Source organism: Lissotriton helveticus, chromosome 1_1 (genome assembly GCF_964261635.1).
Source record: "Lissotriton helveticus chromosome 1_1, aLisHel1.1, whole genome shotgun sequence".
Taxonomy (NCBI): Eukaryota; Metazoa; Chordata; class Amphibia; order Caudata; family Salamandridae; genus Lissotriton; species Lissotriton helveticus.
The window spans coordinates 892,973,371-892,996,823 of record NC_136057.1 but is presented as its reverse complement, the minus strand read 5'-3'; the positions used below and the strand labels follow the sequence as shown (position 1 = coordinate 892,996,823).

At 43.3% G+C, this 23,453-nt stretch overlaps 1 protein-coding gene across 2 annotated transcripts; it reads left to right on the top strand.

Annotated features, from left to right (window-relative positions):
* Positions 1–1,134: 1,134 nt before the first annotated feature.
* SLC38A2 (solute carrier family 38 member 2) lies at positions 1,135–20,086 on the top strand. 2 transcript variants are annotated; one of them, XM_078675775.1, is made up of 16 exons: positions 1,135–1,552; positions 2,942–3,122; positions 3,898–3,979; positions 4,070–4,185; positions 7,322–7,395; positions 7,502–7,594; positions 8,011–8,092; positions 11,126–11,208; positions 11,657–11,715; positions 12,066–12,242; positions 12,472–12,551; positions 13,475–13,575; positions 14,253–14,377; positions 15,198–15,342; positions 15,772–15,869; positions 17,353–20,086. In XM_078675775.1, the coding sequence occupies exons 2-16, from the start codon at positions 3,001–3,003 to the stop codon at positions 17,452–17,454; spliced, it is 1,539 nt and encodes a 512-aa protein (XP_078531901.1). In that variant the 5' UTR covers positions 1,135–1,552; positions 2,942–3,000; the 3' UTR covers positions 17,455–20,086. The 2 variants fall into 2 exon arrangements, with proteins under 2 accessions (XP_078531901.1, XP_078531891.1); XM_078675765.1 differs by having other exon boundaries at positions 1,235–1,552; positions 3,895–3,979.
* The last annotated feature ends 3,367 nt before the right edge of the window (positions 20,087–23,453 follow it).

Sequence of the window (23,453 nt, the reverse complement as noted above, 5' to 3'; positions counted from 1 at the left end):
GCTTGTTTTGTGGTATCGAAGGGTGTGTGTCTAGAAGTGTACTCTGATTTTAAGGTGTGTGCTACATCACTCAGTAACGTTTTGTTGCTCATCAAACGTTGGGGGTGAAGAGGCGAGAGAAGTGTGAGGACAGTTAAGGGCCTCAGCTCCACTGCATGTCGTCGATCTCCTTGAATGTAACTACTTACAGGGGCGTAAAACAGGCCCCTCAGCCCCCAAGCTCCAGGGGACCCCCTCAGCAGAGTACGCTGGCCGGAGAGTCCTGATTGTGCCTGGATGGGGCCCCTCCAAGTATCTTGCATGGGGTGGGGCCCACATTTTCGTTGCGCCGCTGACTACTTAACTTTAAGTCAATAAAGCATGGCTTGTCTGCCGTTTCCTTGGGTGCGTTTCGACAGCTGTACCTTTAGTCGTGTGTTCATTAGGTAGGTCTGCTTCGTCTGTCCGGGCTGTCAACATTTCTAAACCTCTGGGTATTGTTCGGCTGTTTCTTCTTAGAGTGTTCTTTGGGGCTGTGAACCACCTTGCTGGGCTCACAATCACTGATGCATGAACTTGTCATATATGGTTCAAAACAGAAACTATACATCGCTGTAGATCAGAATAGCCTCTTGTGATGTGGGACCGGGAAAAAATAGAACTGACACTCGAGATAGATTGTAAATCATTGGCATGCTGTTCGGGAAATGTTGTGGTTAAATGCAGCATTAGGGAAGCTGTTAAGCTGCATGGGAGACGTTTTTGAACTCAGCGTCGAAACCATGCTTAGTGTAGGTCTGAAATCAAGGAAGATCATCTTTGTAACCAGGGCGTAAAGTAACATTCTATTCACATTCTTGCAGTGAAATTAAGAACCTCTGTCAGACAAAAAAAGGGCAAGTCATTCGCGACTCTGCATTTTTGAACTTGTCACGTGTCCGCCCTCCCAGCCTGAGAGAACCCTTGATGCCAGGGATGGCCTTGAACTTTCTGTGTGAGATGGGCGGGAGTGTTAGGGAATCTGGTTATGAGCAGCCAGCCAATTGCTGGCCGCCGATTAAGCAGGGGGAGGAGTCGTGATGCCTCTAAGGGAGGGGTGTGCTCTGTTGATATACAAAGGGGGAAGGCGTACGAAGCAGCCTCGAGCACGATGCCTTCTCTTATTATTGTTGTCAATGGAGTAGACTGACGCAACATGCTGGCTCGGCCCTGCCTTTCCTCTGACGTCCCCCGCCACCTGCCCGCCCCTTTCCCCTTCTAGTGAAAGGACGGCCCCGGCTTGCGGTTGTTAGACAGCGGCCGGCAGAAGGGCGAGATCTTATGCTAGTGCTCAGCGCTTCCCTGCACTTAAACCGGCGGGAATCTCCCTTTTTATTTACCTCGTGTTCTTAATCGGTGTTCGTTGTGTTATTTATTTTAATTCTTAATCTTGGTTGGTGTGTATTCTTTTATCGACGTTACGGTACGCCTAATTTATTTTTTTTAGCAGTCGCTGCCGTTATCTATTTATATACAACTACACCGAATACACCGACACATTTGAAGAAATAAATTGCGGTGACAAGGAATTAAGGTGAGTCGGGCGTCTGGCATGCGGGTTGTTGAATCTATTTTTATATGTTGATATAAGTGTTAACCAAAAGAGGCGTATGAATGATTTATGCGGTTAGCTGGATACTGGAATGTGGGATTTTCTATTCATCGGGTGCAATAAGAAGTCGAGGAGACCCTGTACCCGCTGCTTTGGTGAGCTGCCCATTAGTCGGGCACCTGTGTAGCGTGGGCGCCTCCGCCCTTGTGTCTGGTGCTCTCTGCGCCCGATGTCTGATACCTTTCGGGTCTGTCCCTGTGTCTGGCCGTCCACTCTGTCACCTGTGCATTACCTTGCCCTGTGGCGGCACGCTGCATCCCTCTGCATGGACCACCCTCGCGCAGCGCCCTCGGGTCTTTCCCCACCCGTGCCCTTTGGCCCGCTTGGCGAGCTAACTTGAGCCGGGTGCGGGAGGAGGAGGCGCGGGGGAGATGCCTCAATGCGCAGCAGAGTTGCATCAGACGCTTCCTCGGGAGCGGCCTGAAGCGGCCGAGGAGGGAGTGGCCGCGCACCGGCAGCCGGGCAGCCAGCCGATGCCTCCCTGCAGGCACGTCGTGTGCCCAGATACACCAGGCAGGGTACTGATACCCGCATATTAATAAAAGCCAGCACTTAGAACATGGCGCGGGCCTCATGTTGCTATGCTTAGATGTAAATGACCAGCACTGCGAGTGTACAAGGGCCTTGCTTGTAACCTGTGAATATTTCATTTTAGGGTACCGCATATCTATTTACATTTAAGGGGTGTTTCACAATATTGTCATCGTCTTCCTGCCCCTTTGTTTTCAATTATTGTAGTACAGAGAGGCCTTCAGTTTTTTCCCCACCGAGTTTTATTGGTCAAGGAAAGGCCTTATAATATACTGCATTGAAAGAAACGAGTGGCGTTCTAGATACGGTCTATCGGAAGAATGAATTGCTTATTTTTAGTGGAATGTACATTCATTTTGTATAACGTTCAATTACCTTACACAAGTTGTCAGTCTGCACATATCTGAATGTAAGCGAAGACTATTATATCTGTAATTGTCAATGGCTGTTTAGCCATTAGCTTGCTGGACAGAGATACAAAGGTTTATAGAATGCCACCCATGTTTTAATTCTATCTTTAAATGCAAGAAAAAATTTCCCGCTAGAGGTCTCCTGTGCAGCGCTGACACATTTCCAGTTATTGTTGGGCGCAGCGAGGGGAGGTGTGGGCGCTTAGGCGCACGCGCAGTGCGGCTCACTGTCTGGTACTTTTCCGCTTGGTAATTTTCCACTCGCCAGCCTGCTGTGGAAGAGGCGGGGTAGGGGGGGCTGACTCACGTGCTCGCTGCGCGAATCCACTGCAGTACCCGACGTCACCATGTCTTCCCCCGCTCTACGCAGGCGCTGTGGACCACTGACAGCAACATCAGCATCTAGGAGCCCGAGCATCCTCCGAAACCATGCCCCGGGAGGAGATGAGCCGCTTCAGCACTGTGCCCACCCGGGACGAGGACGAATGTAGCAGCAACAGCTCCAACAACGAGTACAGTGGACAGTATGCCCCCGAGATCGCCCTCAAGAGGTCAGTGCTTTCCTGGCTATCTTAATAGGATTAGGAGAAGGCCAATCCTCATCCTAATTGTCACAGTAAAGGTTGAGACGATTAGTAATGTTATGGATTATGAATGATATGCTCCAATATATCAATATATATGTGAAAATGCAATTTGAAAACGATTAGAATAATAATAATTGTTATACTAATAGGGGATAGAAGGTCGCGTCACCGAGGGATATACTCATTATCGCCCCAAATACAATATGAATAATCCTGCGTTAAAAAATGGTAAAGCAGTACTGAAGATAGCTAAAATTATGCTCGTATGAACAGAAATGAAACTGATAGGCAGCATTATTCCATATGAAGAGTATGTGAGGCCCTAGCTCTGCCTTTGGAAATTATTTTTAATAGCTAGCCTAATGCCACTCTTCAGGACGTGAATGCTTGCGTTCGGGCTGTTTGTAAACGTTCTCCCTGTGCTAGGGAAACCAAAACCCTACTCCACTTTCACCCTGGGTCTTACTGACAGTGTGGTCAGCTGCATAATATGGAAGTAGAAGCTGGCTTCAGCGAGGCGCTTGACTGCTTTTAGGGGCAATTTAGTTGTCACGCAGAAAGAACGGCTGAACAAACATCGGGGGGTGGGGGGCATGCTTGGGCATGGTGCGTCTTCTGTCATTAACGTGTCAGTGCGTAATCACTACAGAAAGGGTGGTAGTTAGGCCCAGAAAAAATGAACACAAGCACTGGAGTCTTCTGATCGGTAAAACATTTGTTTTCTTCCTCTGTTCAGCAGTAGGTACGAAGAAATGGACGAAGAGAATGAGAACTTTTTACTTGAGAACAACATGATGAAAAAGAAGTACGAAACCGAATATGTAAGTGCACAAAGAAGTGTTCTTCGATAACTTTTAGAACTCTCGCTTGACTTCTCTCTGTGACTCACCGTTTTTTTCCTCTTTGTGCAGCGTCCGGGCACCACTTCCTTTGGAATGTCGGTGTTTAACCTCAGCAACGCCATTGTGGGCAGCGGTATCCTGGGGCTTTCCTACGCCATGGCCAACACGGGGATCGCGCTCTTTATGTAAGTGCCCCTTGATGGGTGTTGGAAGTGCAGGGGTTCTCCCTGGCATTCATGCTTTATTACATATGTCAATGTTGGTACCAGATGGTTCCGTGGGCAGACCTACAACCAGGGCCTGCTTTTGCTCCGGCCCAAGGCGCCAATATTCAGAGGCCCAGACCTATCTGCATTATGCCATGCAAATAGCTCCGGCCATCTCACTTGGCTCCAGTGATTCGGTTTGACGTCCTTTTAGTGATTTGTCAACACCCCGTGTGTCCTGCTTGTTCCTTCTCACCCCGTGCTGTCACGCGCGAATACCCACCCAAGCGCTTGCTGCAGTGTGAAAGGGCTGGGTGATTATGGGGAAGGTGCCAAGTTGTTTTGTGCAGAGGGCGGCTCCTGCTGTGATGTGGTCAGTCAGGAGCTGACCTGTGAACACAAAAGTGACCTCAGCCTCATTGTATTCACACGCAGCAGCGATGGCGCCAAATGTCTTTCTGCCCGGGCGCCATCCTAGCACAGGCCGGCTCTGCCTACAGCCAAAGCTGGAAGGGAGGCTCGGAAGTGCCATCAGTACAGTAAGGAATTCTGAAGGCGCAGGGTGCTGGTTTCCAGCAGGAGTGGGCCCACACTTTCTAGCCACAGGATAGAAACCTTTTGAGGGGATTGACTTTTTCATAAAAAAGACAGAAGAAAAATATGCAGCAACGAACGACAAGGAATAAAGTGGGTTGATAGGCCTGTCTGGGTGGTTGGACCGTCTACACCGGTGCCAAGAGGCAGGCTTGTTAGACTGCTGGGATGTCTGTATTTCAACCAAGAGCAGAGGGATTTTTTACCCATTTTTTTAATCTGAACTTGTAATTTAATAGTTTCGGCACTCCGGGGTTGGTTGATTTTTAAATTCAGCCCCAGTACTTCATAGCGAGATCAGCAAGAAGGTGCAGCGATGCCTACAGCGGCCCTCGGAAGTGGTGCGTTGCTTTAAGCGAGGCGGCACCACTGGCACTAGAAGGGTCACTAGCCACGCCAGTGCGCATGTCTGCTTCACTTTTAAAGAGGGCAACCCCAGCACTGCTTCAAAAGGCGTATGTGTGTCAACGAGGCATTTGGCTCCTTGCTACAGCCCTATTACAGCTGCCAGGTCTTTGACATCTTGACTCCATTTGAGACACTTAGATTACACCTCGACAAACCAATGCCAACTCTGGTCCATGCGCTGAGAAGCGTCTCCCACTTTGCAGGAAAAGGCAAGCAGATGCGGAGAACATGTCCAAGTTTACAAACAGTCCTGGCTTGTATTAATTGCTTCTGTCTGCAGCCTGGGTTGTTTTATTTCAGAATATATCTCCCTGCTCATTTTCAAAATATTCACTTTTTTTACCACTAAATACAAGAATAATAGTTTATTTTGTTCGAGGCAGCTTCTCCAACTTCATTTGTGCCTTATTTCTACCTCTGTGCCCTTACACTGTACTGTTAGCAGCACATGTATTGATTTGAGATAGTAAAGGTGGGACCAGTCTGGTCTTGTTCAGTTTTCTTCTGACCTGCTTGCTCCTTTGCGACAGTCTCAGTAAAATATGCTGTGAGACTGACGTCACTGCAAGATTGAGAGCGTTGTGTCTTTAACAGGAAGCCATTTTTAATTAAAGCTTTATTCTGAGAAGGTCTTGGGAGTCCTGTTTGTTAATAACTACCTGCCCTTAGTGGACCGTTAGACACAAAGGTGCTTCTTGCAAGGTGACGTCAACACGTAGAATGCAGCAAAAACTGTTGCCACCACAGCCATGGAAAACACTGCTGCTCATGCATGGTTCGGAAGGGAAACGTTACTGTGTTTTGTTTTGTGCTGCTAAATAAAACGTCAAACTTTTATTACAACATTTGCATTGTACACTGCCCCCGGGTTACCTCCTGGCATCTTGTGGAGTGCTATGTATTTAAATAGCTATTTCACAAAACAGGTTTGTCGCGTTACCTAATCACATGATTATGTAAATGTAAACATCCATTTTTCATGCAACATTCAACACCAGGATGTGAACTATTTCTAAACGCTCACAGAAATACTGTTCTGTGAAAACCTGAGACAAGGCCAGTTACGGTGATTTTTCTGAGACTATGTTCATAATTAAGGAGGAAACTGATTAGACCATTGAGCTGGCTTGATCTGCAGCTAGTATATAAACCATTCTCGACCACATTAACCCCCAGATTCATCAAGAACACATTTTGCTAATCCTTTATAGCGAAAAATACTGAATCGCTATTAAGGAATAGCAAAATGCTATGCATCAAGAAATCACTAATAAAATAGTGATTTCTAATAATTCCTTGATTGCGACTCGCAAATTGCGAGTCGCAATTACGGAATATCTCTCCATTCATTCTAGAGGCCCATAGGAATGAATGGGAAGACAATCTCAATTTGCTAATCGCAAATAGCGATTCGCAAATTGAGATTGCGATTTCTAGGGTGCAGGGGTGTCCAAAGGACACCCTGTTGCACCCCTGAAATAATGTGTGCACATATGTTGCGCACACACATGCCCTTAGGGCATGTGTGTGCGCAACATGAAACTTTGAAAAATGCACTTTAGTGCATTTTTCAAAGTTTTTGCAAATTACCATGAAGTTGTACTTCATGGTAATTTGCGTGCCCTAATAGCGAATTCGCTATTTTTTTCACTTTCATGCATTGCATTTAAGGAATCTCAATGTGAGATTCCTTAAATGCAAAGAATCGCAATTTAGCAAATTCTTAATTAGCGATTTTTGCATTTGGGATGATGCATCCCTAATGGAAAAAATACCGCTCTCAAAGGGCCAGATTCTCAGAATCTGGCCCTTTGCGACCGGATTTCTGTTTTATTCTGGCTGTAAATTCCTATATGTATAACTTAATTCTTCAAGCATTTGGTGTCACAGTACATAAAATATTTCACGTGACTGCAAACACATATACCTTTAACATAATTTTATAATGAGGAATATTTTAAAAGTATTAAACTGTTAAGATACAAGACAAATTTGGTGTTGTTTACCTGATGAGTTCTTAAATTTGTGCATACCGTGATGAATTTGGTGCCGTTTGCAGTTCTCTGTTTTGTTTCCACGTCTTTTGAAAATATTCCTCACTCTTGTTTTTTAGGGTCCTTTTAGTGTTTGTCGCAATATTTTCGTTGTATTCAATTCATCTTCTTTTAAAGACGGCAAATGAAGGAGGTATGTATTTTGATTTTGCTTAATTTGTTCTGTATGCACATATAGTTTTAATTTCAGGGTTTTTTTATGGCCCTATTTTAATGTTCCATTTGTTTAATAATTCTAGGGTCATTGTTATATGAACAGCTGGGTCTGAAGGCCTTTGGCATACCTGGAAAACTTGCTGCTTCGGTATCCATCACAATGCAGAACATTGGTGGTGAGGATTTAATTGTTACATCTTCTCTAAGACACCAGTATACAATGAACATCATTTTTATGAGAACTGGGCTGCTTCCACTTTACTGAAGTCCCGGTTAATGCACACCTGCCATACTGGCAGCACGGGTATTTGCTGTTGGGCTTGAAGGAACATTGCACCCTGCGTGGCCTGTCATTTCCCTCTGGTAACTCATTTCAAGTTGGTCAAGCAACCACATTCCAATTTAACGCATTCCCGTTTGATCCTAAGTGCATTTTCTAGCCCAATGACATTTACGAGACATTGGGCCTACATTTTCAGTTGACCAAGGGGCTACATTGCCAGTTGGCCATAAGAACGTTTAGCTCAGCCTGTAAATTGGTCTATCATTCACTTAATATTTCATTTATTTAATGAGGTTTTTTCTTTAACAGCAATGTCAAGTTACCTGTACATTGTGAAATATGAATTGCCGCTGGTGATCATGGAGTTAATGGGAATTGAGAAGAGTAGCGGGTGAGTACCATAACGTGTTTGTGTCTAAGCCTTTTCATCAAGGTTTGATAAGTAGTTAATAAAAACGTGAGTTTTGGTCCATACGCCTGCTGGGGAATGTTGTCAAAAGAGCTTGTTTACAGAGGGTTGGTCTGGAATCCGTTATCTGTGTGAATGGTAAAAAAAAAACAGGTGAGTGGACTTTCCATAGGTAATGAGTAACTTGTGTGCAAGCGGAAACAGGATTTGCTCTCTCCTGCTTTGAGGTCTTGGGTTGTAACCTGGTACGGTTAGTAAACAGAGAATAGAATGGATAGCCGTTGTTAAGCAACAGTGACGAGAAGCGTGTTTGTAATTGTTATTTGTGTGTAAGCATGGCAGTGCGTCAGTCCTCGGAGGTTGAATGGCTTTGCAGATATTCTAGCAAGGTCTGACATTAAAAAAAGAGAGAGCCATGTAATGTAATCGGCTGCAGGCATCTTTGTATCATTTTCTCTGCTCAAGCCCCAAGACTGTTACCTCGCCTCCGACACCGAACATTACTAGCATATCTATCTAGATATCACCCGTCATTTGCACCGAACAGACAAAGTCTGTTTTCCTCGCAGGCCTCTGACTGCTCATCACTAGAATGTAGCTGTTGCTTGGAAGGTGATATTAGGCTGGGGCTGTCTCTCAAAGTGGCCGAGTCCCCTGGGGTCCAAGGGTAGCGTTGCCTTCTTAAGGGAAATGAACAAGCTACCCGATTTTCACATACGTTAGACATGTGTGACTTATTAGAAATATAGTTGCATTCTTGACACAACGATGCTCTTTCAAAGGAAAATACTATAATTCCAGTTTTTCGTGCAATTGAGTTTCGCCTGCATATTGTCCTAGCAAGTTGAAATCCTGGTTAGCTGAAAATCCGTATATATGCCGATGTGCAGAGTGTCGTATATGGTATTTGGCGTGGGGCCATGCCCCCCGTGAAGCCAATCCTCGAGTGGCTCCTGCACCTACTCCCCCCAGTGGTAAACATTAATACTCTCAGGGCCATCTGCATGCACTCTTTATTTAGCCCGTCATTTATTTCTGAAGTTATTATAAGGATAGGGATTTAACTAAAATAGAGCATAAGTGATTCAATTAAAGCTGTGAAATCAAAACAGCTAAGCCTGGAGTGAGGATCCCGTTTTCTGTCGTGATGTTTTTCTCGAATATGCTACATTCTTTTTTGACAATAGCTGAAGTTGTACAGTGTTAACATATGATTCGACTTTGTTACTACATGTGTCCACATAACGTGCTATTGGGCCCGATTAGTTTAATCAGCAAGGCATACATATTTATCAACATTCCATTCTGTCCATGCTACACCGTCTTTTGGTGGAATATAAATAAACCTGAAGATTAGATTAGGAACAGTTCAGAATCTACTTGGAGTAGGGTAATCTCTGAACGTTTCTGCTGCTTTGTGGGTTTGGAGTGGTTCTAAGAAATTACTACTATTAACACCTAGTGCTTGGAGATACTGCAACTCATTGGTCACTACTATTTTCGACGCCAGCGACTGTTTCAGAGGTCTATAGATAAAGCTTGTGCTCTATTAAACAAAGAATTGCTGTATACTTTATATTAGTTTTGCACTTGGCTGTATTTTTACTTAGGGTATAGTTGAGTTGATATATTTGAAAGGCCACTGGAATTATTTGGCAGAGGTGACTGAATGATGTGGCAAGAAAATACAAATGCGACATAATGCGACATTTTTTGATAGTATGATTTCACAATATTCTCATTTTTACACTTTGAACACTGGGCATATGTTGCACCTAATTGGTACCGATTTAGCACCTAGAAAAAGCAATAAGCTACAAAAAGGTGACTAGCCTACCTTTGCAAACAGCCCTCCACTGCGCTGCAAAGCTTGCTGCTGGTTTTTTAGTAGTTTCTTAACAGGTTGAGGTAGAAACAAATTATTTTTTGTTCTGCATATGGATATAAGTGGCACAACCATAATTACACAAAAAAAACGCTGCAGCTGCACAGTCGCATATTTAATATGGCCCTGATTTTGTTATCGAAGTTTGTAGAGTTATTTCTACAGTTACTGTTGCATCGTATCTTATATTGTTCTAGGTGCCTTTTTTTATTTTTTTGGGAATTTCAGTTCAGTCGTGTATGGTTGTTATGTTTTGTTGAATGTGGTTGGTAGGGATTTGTTAAATGTCTAGTTAAGTAGTAGTTTGTGTTGGTTAATGTGAAAGTAAAATCACTTTGATCCTGTTCACGATCTTTGTATTGTATTACGTGCATGGATACATGTGCCAAAGGAGCTCTTGATTTAGTTGCGCTGGGTGGTTTGAATTTCATATCCCGGCAAATGCAAATCATTTTCTAAACCGGATTGTTAACAGCCCAGTATGATGTATTGTTGGCATCAGTCTTTTTTTCTGATTGGTTCCAAGAAGTGTTAGTTTTGTACAGGGTGTGAACAGTGGCAGTCTGTTGCCAACTGAATGGTTTTGGTGACGTTTTGTCGAATGAGGGCATATGTCTATGGTGGGTCTATGTACTGTTAAGTTGGCTAAAAGCGAATTTCGAGTGTAATTGAAAATCTGTTTCATAGCGAGTATTGTACAGTGCTAGGTGACAGTGGGTGGTTGATGGCTACATGACATTATTGTATTGAAACATGTATTTTTGTGTAGTAAATGGTTGGATTTGTGGGTTGTCTTGGATATGGGTGATGTTTGTGCACAGTGAGAGACTAGTACTGACAAATCTATAGGTATCTGGCTGGTTGTATAGGATGCAGGAGCAAAAGAGGCGTGGGGGTGGGGGGGCGTTATACCACTGGTGAAAGAGAAAGCAAATGGACCTAATGAATTCACGCTGCTGTATAAAAATATGCATGTCCCACACCCCCCTTCCGGAAAGTACTTGCATTACTACGGTAACATTGGGCTTTCATCTCCCATTAAATGTATTTTTAAATTCAATAGTTTTCATTGAAACTGTTTTGATAATTAATGTGAAGACTCGAGTAAGATGGTATTTATGTCATTGTAGGGAGTGGTATCTAAATGGTGATTTCCTCGTCGTGGTGGTGTCTGTACTACTCATACTTCCCCTGTCGCTGTTGAAGAACCTGGGTAAGATACATTACACTCCTAATTTTCAAATACATTTTGTATGTGCCACGCGTGTATTGGTTTTGCACAGTAAATTGTCCTCTGTCCATATCTATATATATATATATAGTAATGGTAGTTTAATATGGTGTGGCAATCGAGAGGATATACATTGTGTTTTACTACCATATTGCTCTGTGCAAAGAAAATACTTTGAGATACTCCAGTGGGAATTACTGTAACGGAAGGACGTGCCCAGCAAACTAGTATGTTTGAAGACAGAGCAACACTTCAGGTCAAGATTTCTGTACTTCAGATTTACAAACTACGCCAAATCTGATCACCAGTAAATTGTGGCTCTTGGTTTGTTTGTGCCGTGTTAGTCAGAACCAAAAGCCTTTGCCTCTAGATTTCTTTGACTGAATTCTTTTCATCTGTAACACTGGTTTTCTCTTTTTCTCTTTTACAGGATACTTGGGTTACACCAGTGGTTTGTCCCTGATGTGTATGGTCTTCTTTCTCATTGTGGTATGTACACTTTCGCTTCAAACTCTCATTCAGAGAAATACAAATTGAAGTCAAAGCTTTAAAAGTTCACTTCTTTTTAAAGGACTGTGGAATTAATAAAACTTGCTCATTCTGCAACTCCATTGTTATACTTGCCACAGGTATAGTCAAAACCAAGCTCAATTCATTGGCAGTTTTTTTAATTTTTTAAAATAAACCTGTAAAAAAGCCAGTTATTAGTAAAATGCCCCCTTCCAGCCAATGAAAGCTATAGTCTTCCTTCTGTGTAGCCCCCCTTTCACTACAGTTTTGAAAGTTTGATGTTAATTTAAGTGTTAACATGAATATTTATTTGTTTTTGTGTATTCTAGGTCATATACAAGAAATTTCAGATTCCCTGCCCGCTAGAAGACCATGACCTGAATACAACTGTAAATCACTCCTTGGCTGTCTTGGCATCTACATATGCTCCGCTTCATGACATAGCTGATAATTTAACGAGTGATGATGACCTGTGCAAGCCAAAATATTTTGTGTGGAATTCCCAGGTAACTAACTACATGTGTAATTTTGTTTGAAGCAACTAAACAAGTATGTCACTTTGTTTGTGCGATTGAGGACCTGACTGAGGCATGTCCAGTCTGTTGTCCCACACTTGCTGAACTGGGCTACCACTAACTGCATGTGACCCTCCAAATGACCTATAAACATAGCATCTGCCTGTAGGAAACTGTTTTCCAGACTTTTCTAATGTTCACGTATCATAATTCTTTTCAGACTGTCTATGCTGTTCCCATCTTGACGTTTTCTTTTGTTTGTCACCCCGCTGTTCTTCCTATTTACGAAGAGCTCAAAGGGTAAGTTGCATTACTAGCATGACATGTTTCTTGTTCAGTGTTATTCAGTAAGGCATGAATTCTGATAATTAAAAGGGTCTGTGCTATCAGATCCATTTCTCATACACAACTAGAGTTGTAATCTCCAGTCTTTTTCCCACAAGGCCTCTAAAGTTCACTTGGTACCTAATAGTAAAGAGAAATAAAAAGACAAGAGGCAGCAAAGACAAATAACCAGCTATTGGCATTGCATGCTGCTGCTGGGTTGAAGTACAATAAGGATCTCCAAATAATTGGAATGATAATCCTTGTTGACTGCCATGTTGTCTTTTCTCAACAGAATCTACCGCTAATGCCAGGCCCTCATTCAAGGCCTCTGGTATTCCCTCATCAAAAATAGATTTTCAGAATGTCCCTTCATAATAAATTAATTCACAGTATGAAACCACCTACCTTCCTTTTGCCTGAAGATGAATGTTGAGTGTCTCCATCTAATGTGCATCGCTATCGCCGCTTCTCTATCCTTGCGCCCATTTGTTGATTGAACTCGGAGTCCTGCTCCTTGCTTTTTCTCCAGGATTATCCCAGAATATATCGGTAATCGTGCACAATACATGAGAAAGTTGCCTCCCCTTTACCCAAGAGGGTGAGAACAGGGCAATGGTACTAGTTGGAAATCAGTGTTATTGTTCACACTTAATCTACGGCACTAACTGGAGATTTTAGGGCCATCCGCGTAATTAAATTACACGTCACTTCACTTTCACAGGAATAGCATTCTACAGTCCACCCCCGTCCAGGTTTCCCAATGCATGCAGCCCTCACACTCCTGTCATTCGTTGTTGATATTTCCCATGCATTAACTTTCCTTTTATTGCCATTATACAATTGTGTAAATATGTCTGTGTGCTCACTCATAATGTATCCCAATTTCACCTTAACAGACGCAGCCGCCAAAGAATGATGAATGTGTCCAATGTTTCCTTCTTTGCAATGTTTCTGATGTACCTCTTGGCTGCTCTGTTTGGATACCTCACTTTCTATGGTAAGAAGTTATTCGTTTTTCTCAATTTGTTATCCTAAGAGCTAGTTTCTGGAAAGGACTACTATTTGCTGTTAGTCAAAGTGTCTGTACTGCAAAATAAATGCCAGTGAACCATAAGCATATGGTTGAATATTGTACTTTGGAAGATTGCTTTCTTAGTTTCCATTTGTTTGGTCATTTTAGAAAGCTCTGATCACCTTCTGTGCGTCGGTTGGCACAGCCTTACCTGAGCGCTCACCAGCTGCAGTCAGGTTGGGGTGAAGATCTTTAGCATGATGGGTAGCTGCCAGTTGACCTTCTTGGCCACAATTTAATTTGGTATAAATGCCTATTCCCTACCACTAGATGTCGCAGTCTAAACAGTTAAACCTAGATAATGGGATATGTAGTAAATGGTTGAATTTACGCATATTTTATTGCATAACCCGAGCCAGCTCTACTTCTGAAATGTGAACTTGACCGCTTGGGATGTTCTTAAAAGGCACTGTGGCCACTTATGGAAATCTCCACCTCCATCCATAGACTGAAGAGAGAGCTTCTTCCCAAACCCCAATATTTCTCCCACCCCACCCCCAGACGAAGCTGTATGTGGACTAAAATGTGTGCTTTTTCGTCTTATGTAGCTCGCGGTATCTATAGGGCCATGGCATTTAAGTCTCCCTTTTTATCTTTTGTAGGAAACGTTGAACCTGAACTGCTTCATACGTATTCTCACGTCAAAGATGCTGGTGTGGTCCTCCTCATCGTCCGCCTGGCAGTTCTTGTTGCTGTTACGCTAACTGTCCCTGTTGTCATATTCCCGGTGAGTCTTCCTCAAATACTCTGCAGGCGCGAAACACAGAGGGTTCGATTCGATCTTGTTGCCCAAATATCAATGTGAATTAATTTCATACTTCATTAGCAAATATTTAAAAGTGAAATAAACCGATAGCCTTTTTTAGTAGCCTGTACATTCTTCGCAACGTGGTTGGCAGTGTCTTAATACCAAGTATGTGCTTGTAATTCATATTGACAATAATAGGACTTGCTGCAGTGCAAGCGTTTGTGGGAAACTCTTCATTTTGTCCTGGAGTCCTTCGCTTCTCTCAAGGACTCCACTTACCTTTGAAAGGCATTAAATGTGAGCAGGGTGCAGTGAATTTTGACTGAGGCGGCTGTTCGCTAGCCTGGACCACAGTGGATCCGCTGCAGTTATTTTCCTGCATCATTCCATGAAGTCCTCTTTCGTGGGGGCGGCAGGTTCTTTGTGGAAATAATTCAGTTGGACAGGCACGACTCGAACAATTAAGTTTCCCTTTTGATCTAATGTTCAGTCGGAGATCTGTTTGGTTATAGAAATCAAGAACTTTTCAGTACTTTGTCAGGAGGAAATTTCAGGGTGAGGTCACTACAAGGGTGACAAGGAAAATGTTGCATACTGTGTTTCTTCATCCTTCGTATGACCACAGTTGTATTATGGTCCAGTCTGCATACATGATAAAGCTTCGGAAAGACCTTACTCCACATTACTGGTATCGACATGTTTGTGGGCCTCGTTGCAAAATACTTGTGTAATTGAGTGAGCGCGTCATCTTGAAGTTTCTCTGAGCTGTAGATCATCCAGTCTTCTATTTACATTGCAGATCCGAAGTTCCATCAACCAGCTCCTGTGTGCAGAGAAAGAGTTTAGCTGGATTCGCCATATTGTCATCACAGTCCTCCTCTTGGCATTCACCAACACTCTGGTCATCTTTGTTCCAACCATTCGAGATATTTTTGGATTTATTGGTAAGTCTAGCTTCTTCTAAGTGGTCAGAGTCACATAAGTTAACCCATAGCAGTCTCCAACTTGAGTTGTAGTTTTCTTGCATTAACTGTGGTGGCTTGCTAGGGTGTCTTTAATGTTACCAGGTTTGTTTTACCATATGGGTGCAAACAGTTCCAGATTTTCGTTTGGTTCGGGGTTAGTGTTGATTGAATCCATATGTGAGACAATGTGCACCCTCCATGAGACAAAGTGCAATTACCCAACCTTACACAGGACCTGTTCTGGTGCCAGAATCTGGTCTGTGCTAGTCAGGGTGGGAGTCGAGGAGGAGAGCGCAATTGTGCCACATGTCGTTATAAAATGTAGCTTTTAAAAATAGTAATTTGGTGATAGGAAGGCATGCTTAAACAGATTTGTATGTTGAATTTCCCCTTTTTTGATTTTTACAGGGGCTTCTGCTGCTGCAATGCTGATCTTCATCCTTCCTTCCGCTTTCTATATCAAACTAGTGAAGAAAGAGCCAATGAAGTCTGTGCAGAAGATTGGGGTAGGTGCATTAAAAACTTTAGGTTTCACAGAAGCACTAAATGTATGTTCTATCGCGGGCTTCGTGTCTTTTCCTCTTATGATCTAAAAGTACATCCGTATTTGTGAGGGGCAGATAGATACAAAAGTTATTTTAGGGGAACCTATGATTTACATAGTGCTCCTCTGACTCCTAATTCTCAGTTCTTTTTCTGTCTGCTGCTTTAGTATGGGCATTCCACATTTTTGGCTTGCATTGAGTGCTAAATGGATGAAGTAAGTGGAAGAAGACCCTGGTGAAGGGGGGTAGTATGTGTTAATTCTGGCTGTTGAGGGGTTAGCAGTGGTGCCTTCTAAAGGTAACCACCTCATTTTGGGGGTTAGAGGTTGGAATTCAGTGTCCGTAAAAGACCATGACTGAGTGGGAAAATTCCTCTCCACCCACTTGCCTTGTATTCCCAAAATTCTACATATAATTTCATGTAATAGGAGATTGTTTTTGAGGTGCAAATATAATACGCTACTGGAACATTAGAGTTGTAACCTAAACTTTTGCCATTGGACAAATTGTTGGAACAGTCTTTTTTTTAAATATAAAAGCAGCGAGAGGACTATTTCATGTCTCACTATAATTCTACTGTGCTGGCACATGGATGACATGACATCTTAGTTGTATAAACTCCTCGTTCCGTTTCCTTTGATGCATTTAAAGTCCAATGGAATGAGAGAGTGGCTGACCAGATTAAATTCTAGCATTTTATTTTGTGCCACTCTCTTAAAGTAATAGCTACTTATTTAACCCTCAACCACATATTCATAGTAGAAGAGATTCCTACTTAAATAGTGTTAGTTATCCTATTTTTATAGATTATAGCTCGTTGTCTGGATATGACACTTTTGTGTCCAGTGTTGTACTTACAAGTACTGTGAATCTTACTGAGCAGGCAAGATTCCGAGCCAGAAGACTTTCCTGCCTTTGCTTTTCTTGTGAGAATAGGACACGCACTTCTTTGCCTTCTGTATCGTTCTTGATGCAGGCTTGGCTTTCACACGCACTTTGCCTTGACTGCTGTATATCACTTGGAATGCATAATACTGTTCATTCATTTGTTTGTAATTTCAAAGGGGGTCTCCAACCTTTTCTGTACTGAGAGCTACTTATGTTCAATGAAACACATTGAGAGCTACTAATATAATTAGTGCTGTCTAATGTAATTATTTTAAATATATATAATAATTCAAGCAAGCAAAAGCTTTCTAATGTAAAAAGCTTGGGTGCACACAGGTGAGCTACTCGGAGGTAGCTGTACAGCTACACAGCTCACGAGCTACTGGCTGGAGACCCCTTCAGAGGCGCCACAATTTCATTTGACAAACCTATTGTGACTACATGGTTGACTTTAGGCAGCCACTTCAGCCGGGTTGGTCTAAATTATTCGTGCAGTGGGCTCTTGTCATTGTTGAACCACATGTCTGCCTGCTGACTCCCTGTTCCTTTCTTCTAGGCCACGGTGTTCCTGATTAGCGGAATCTTTGTCATGTCTGGCAGCATGGCCTTGATCATCCTTGACTGGACCAAGAATGCCATGTCTACCGAAGGACACTAACCTAACCGGCTGTCGCGGACTGGGCACTTGACCATGGACGAGTGACTCTTTCGGATATCCTCTCCTGGGGATGGAACTTTCATCAGTGCTTCTTGCAGCGTCACTTCCTGGAACTTGCAGATGCTTTGACTCGAGCTGCTCGATGTAGAATTGAACTCTATGGAATAGTTCTGCATGGGAACACGGACATTGTTCACTTCAAACCTGCAAAGGCTCTGCCTGAGGGAAGTGTTGATTTATTCCATTCCAGAGAATGGACGCAACACGACTTTTATTATGCCACAAGTTTGGCTTTTGTCATTAACTGTTACTTGGATGTTATAATAATGTTATTACTTGAATGTGCCTAAAGCATTAATGTGAGTAATAGATGTTCCACGGCAAAGTGTTGAACTGATCGATGAAAAAAGCGACACTTTATCATTTTTTTGTACCAAAAATATATTTATCAGCCTCAATCATTTTGAGGGTAATTAATTTTTATACTGTACTGGTATGGCAGTCACACTTCTATATATGTATAACTTACAAGACAACGTGTTTCAAATTCTTGCATTTTAAACACGCACAGTTTAAAAACCAAATACTTTTGAATCAGATAGTTTTTTAATTGAAAATTATATTGTACTTGCCAGTTAAAACAAAACACTGTAGTGCTCCCTTTGATCAACCCGTGTTTTTAAATAACATAATGAAAAATAAGACGTATTGTAGAATGGGGTTGATCTACACTGGCCAAGTTTGAACAATATTTGAGATTAGAACACTTTTTTTCTTTTAGCCAGGTAATTGGAAATGTAGCACTGTGTTATGTAAGTTGGTGTACTTGGACAAAATGGGATGCAGAATGCAGTCGCAGCATCTACTAACATAGGTTGCTGAGCATGTTTGCTGTTTCTTAACAGCCTTTCTGCCACGAGACAATCTATACATCAACGGACTATAGATTGGGTTTACAGTCCTATCGTGGTTGACTGCAGTTATGTTAAAAGAAGCTTACAGTATTTCTCTGCACCACAGTGAATGCTGAATTACTCGACACTTCTGCTGTCTTGGCACAGAGCCTGAAATATGTTTGTGCCAGACGTTCTCTGCAGTCATGTCACTGCGCACTTGGCAAAGTTTACAAGCTGCACCATGCAAACTAGTTTGTGAGGCAAAGAAAAAATGAAAATAAATAACCCGAAGGTAACCTAGTAGATCTAGTTTCCGTAAACTGTCCTAGAAGAGGTACACCCAGATGCAATGTGTGTGATGCAGTTTTAGCCTCGCTTGTATCAGATTCTTGGCCGGGCATTCATTTGCTGAGCAGAGGTGGCCCACCGAGGACCAAGTTCTGTAAATCACATGTATACCATTTGAGTCTCTGCAGTGGGACATGAGTCTGCTTATCAAACCTATGAAACAGTGCCTCCTTGCTCGTGGTGTTGTGCCCCATGTGGTGGCTATTACAAAGTTAATGAATTTGTAGATAATCTACAGTAGTAGTAGTGCTAAATTACTTTCACATTTTTCGGAATTTACTAAGCATGCAGTTTCCACCGTGGATTGTTTTTTCTGCCCACGTTTACTTGCAAATTGTGCTCTTTATTAACCTCAGTCAGTGACAGTGTACCTCCAAGGCCTCGTTCCTCCAAAGTAAACACTGCTGGACAGCTGAAGAAAAAAGTGATGGACACCCAATATTGTCCCGATGTGGGTGTTGTGTTGATTTTATAACAATAGTCCAAATTAAGGATAAGGTTTTTTTCTAAGTTTACATGAATTGTCAACGCCTTGTTCTATCCTATATTTTGCGTGCGAAGAGCTTTGATCCAGTCTAAATATGTCTGGTGTACCCGAACTAGAAACAGCACCCAAATTACAGGTCTCAGTATTCAACCACTGTCCACCGCCGCCTCTTGCATATGGTCTTCCATGGGCATCTCATACTTATGTTATTTATGGAACATGACACTGTTTGCCAATATTTTTCAATATTTATGATGTATGTATGTAAATCTGATATGTATATATTGTAAATAACGGAGTTGGGCTGTCAAACTGCATATGTGTATATATCTGTCCTTTATTTCAGTCCGCTGTTTATAAAGCACAGCTGTACGGAATCTTTAAAATTGTAATTCCATTACGGTCGCCCTGATGTTAAGAAGCATCCTTTGAGGTTTTTTTTATGTTGAAATTTTGAGTGCAGAATTGTGGCAGTGCGCTTGGCAATATGCTTGGCGAAAAAAAAGAACAATTGAGCCCACGTTAAATGGGCTCCTTTAGCAAAACAAAATAAAATGGGTAAGCTACTATAGTAATAGTAGGCATATGCCCAGCCTGAAATCGACTGCTTTGGTTGATTATATGCATGCCTACTGTATATATTTTGCCACAGTAAAGCCCTTAGTTGATCAAACTTCTGTCCTTTTGGGTTCTCCTTCCCTTTTTTTAAATATTGAGCAGAATAAAGACAAGTCCGGCTTCTGTGATATAATGTGCTTGTATATATGACTTCCTTTGTAAATATGTACATATAGTTGGAAGCCAACAATTTCATTAGAATTGTTGGCCATATCTTTCACAGTTTCAATGAAACATACTTTGTTCTTGTAACTGAACTGAAATAAATGCATAGATAATCCAAGAATCTTTGTGTGTGTTTATTTATTAAATGAATAGTTGTTAACCTTTGGAGCAGTTTACTCATGGTATGTTATCCTCTGAAAAGGCATGGGTTGTAGGCTGTGAAAAAGCTTTTGGTAGACTTGGCAGGCACAGTGGTGTCTCCAAATGAATGCTTGAATCTATAGCCTAAAGGCATGCTGGTGTCTTCTCTCACCCCATACCGCCCCATTATATATATTTTTGTCTCGAAATATCAGACTAGAGAGCATGAGTTGCTGAAGATGACTGCTTCAGTTTCCCTACACACCTACATTTGGCACCAGCTGTAGTCCTTGCAAGTTCCAATTAAATGTTAAACCAGAGCCACTGGAAGTAGGCCACCATTTCTGTTGAGTGTTAAAGTTTTTTTTTTTTTTAACGTAAATTGGGGCTGTAGAGACCGTATTTTTTTTGACGTACATCCTCTGGTCAACTTGCTACGTGGAGCAAGTTTTCATAGGGTGGGACGAATGATTAGGTGTGCTTTATTGTTGCCCATTAGCATGGCAAATTTCGTTTGTGAGAACCTGGAGTTCCCCCAGCAAGGTTATTTAACGTTCAGCGACACATTTTCTGAGGTTGAGGAACCATGCACTGACGTAACTGGTGTTTTGCCATGTCTTCCGTGTATTTCGGTTTAAAAATGTAACTTATTTCTAGAGTAAATTATTTTCTGTAGTCTTCTTAGTTTACTTCACCTCGGTCGTAGTCTGGACTATCTTGAAAGGAATATTGCGTGGCTACAATATTGTGACCATAATATTGAAAGCTAAAATCTCAGCAGGAATTGCACGGAGAGGGGTGCACTCCAGATCCATGTCTTCAAGGTTCGTTGATATGGATTTGAGTACAGAAAATCTGCACTTGCTGTCAATATTCTGGTCACGACATTGACCTCTCTATCTTCCTTGCTTGATATTCCACGCCCTGTGCCTCAATGAGTGCATACACCTGGCTGTGTATTTGCTGTTGAGGGACCCTATGGCCCTTTCCTTCTGTGAGAATAGGAACATTGCAGATGGAACCTGGAAACAATTCTGATTTTAAAGTTTGTGAAAAGTCTCGCTTCTAGGGCAGGAAGGGCTTAAGAAGCTAAATCTACGAAAAAATAAAAAAAGCAGCCATAACGTGCTTGTATTAATAATGGTGGACCCAGGCCTTACCGTCTATTTTTGTGCATTTGGCTCAGTCCTGTACTGGTACATCTAGTCCTCTTCTCCCTGGGTGTGTTCGTGGCCATTACCTGCACCATATGCCCACTATCGTTTTCCCTGGTCCTGTTCTCCAGTGGTTGTACACAACAGTGTTTTTGTGTAAGTTGTTATGCCTCCAGGCAGCTTTATTGTTCCTCGCCATACTTGTGTATTATTTAGTGTACCGCTTTGTATGCCTGTATCTCTGATTCGCTTCTCCCCAGCCCCTTATTTTTCAATGTTAAGCAAGCCTCTCGCACCTAACTTTGGTCAAGATCTCTTGGCCCGCTTCTACATGTGCTGTTGGCCTATTCTCTTATCTTGTGTAGGATTACTCCTTCCTCATAATCCTAATTCATGGGCAAGTTTAAGTGCTTTTTTTTTTTGTTCTTTGCATTCTTTCTACTCTGGGCTCTGCTAGAGAAGTTCCATCTAACGTTCTTGAGTTGTACTTGTATATATCTGTTGAGACTTTTGCCTGTATATCTATTGAGACTTTTGCCTCAAGTCTCATAAAAAAGTGTTGGGCTCCTTGTTAGAAGGTGGTTCTGACACTAGGGGCCGCCCGGATTTTTCACTTTTTGAGCACCTAACTGTTGAGCTTTTACTGTGGGGGAGCCTCATATTCTGAGACTCACCCACAGTGAACTCCTAATGAAGGAGACTGCATGGAGATTTTACTGGTGTCCCCCTGGCTTGACTAGGCTGCTGCACAGCAGCTGGAGTAGGGAGCACTGCTCTGGTTACATGCAGACACGTGTACATGCGTGTGCACACGTATGGGGGCTGCGCAGGGGAGATTCCTAGCGTGCACAGTCCAGGAGCAGCTACAGTGTATGGTGTGGCAGGACTTATGCAGAGTTGGGTGGTGATATGGAATAGGCTTTATACACTGGAAGGAAACATGCCAGGGAAAGTCAGTGTGTTTTACTGTGTCGTTCACCACATTATTCCCTTATGGGGAGGTGGAACCCATGGCTAGAGTAACTTCCACAAGGCCTACAGATTCCAGACATGCACTAAAGTCCTGTGCAGCGAATGTGAAAATAAGTATTCTGCTGAGTCCAAAGTCATATTTGTACTGCTTTTGGGTCATCCAGAAATGTCATTTCTCTGAGTCCCTGGCTGGGGTCTGGCCCTGGCAGTTTAGATTAATACCCTTTCTTCCCAGAGCAAAGATCTTCCCTCCAAGGAGAAAAGATAAGTGGAGCTACAAGCCAATCCATCATCTGCTGTCGCTGGGAGCCAAGCACCAAGCTGAACCACAGTGGAGGCAGTAAGGGGGGAAGGAGTTGGGTTTCAGGGGCCATGTGGCCAGAGACACTGGACAACGCCATTTTGAACAAACCCAGAGGCTGGACATGAAGGAGGGAGAAGGGGCAGGGAAGTGATGTGTCACTGTTTGATAGGGCACACAGAGTCTTCCTGCCAGCCCCTACTCAACTTTTAAAAAGTACTGGCAAAGGAAGAGAAGCTCTCTCTGGGGAGTGGTTTGCTGAGGCGGAAGGTGCTGGAGCCCGGCAATGGGCAGTTGGAAGGAGGACACCCCTGACTGCTCCCCAGGCCCCTAACTGCACCAGAAGAAGTGCCCAGGACCTGTGCGCAGAAGCAGGGACCTCTGCGCAGGGAGAAGAAAGGCGCAGGGAGCCAACGAAGGCCGCTCTCTGCAGAATGCACCCTCTTGGAGACCCAGAGGGCGAAGGATAGTGCTCCCAGTGGCTGGGGGACGCCACAAGGAGCAAGAAGACGCGGAAATGGGTCAGATCGGACCCCCAGGGGCTGTGATATGGCCCCCGGTAGGTAGGCGACCTTTGACCCCTAAGACCGACGACGAAGCACGCGGGGCTCGGCCGCCGGTCTCAGAGATGCCCCCAGGGTGGGTCAGGTCCTGGGGCTGCCCCCAAGGAGTAGTAAAGCCGGGGAGCGCCGTCGCGCTCCCCGTGAAGGTGCCCACCCTGGCCCCCACCAAAGACGGAGGCCGGGGAGCGCCAACGCGTTTCCCCATGAAAATGGCCTTGGGGGTCCACAACCCCATCCCCGGGTCCTGATGTGCAGGAACAGGCGGGGGGAGTGCTGTCGCACTCCGCCGTGGTCCAGGAGGACCCGCTGGATGCTGGCGTCTGCCCGCCGGAGCGGACAGAACGGAGACGGCTC

Coding starts and splice junctions, on each gene's coding strand:
- SLC38A2 (XM_078675765.1), top strand. CDS start 3,001: ATGCCCCGGGAGGAGATGAGCCGCTTCAGCACTGTGCCCACCCGGGAC. Junction 4,186..7,321: donor ACGGGGATCGCGCTCTTTAT/GTAAGTGCCCCT, acceptor CTTGTTTTTTAG/GGTCCTTTTAGTGTTTGTCG. Junction 7,396..7,501: donor AAAGACGGCAAATGAAGGAG/GTATGTATTTTG, acceptor TAATAATTCTAG/GGTCATTGTTATATGAACAG.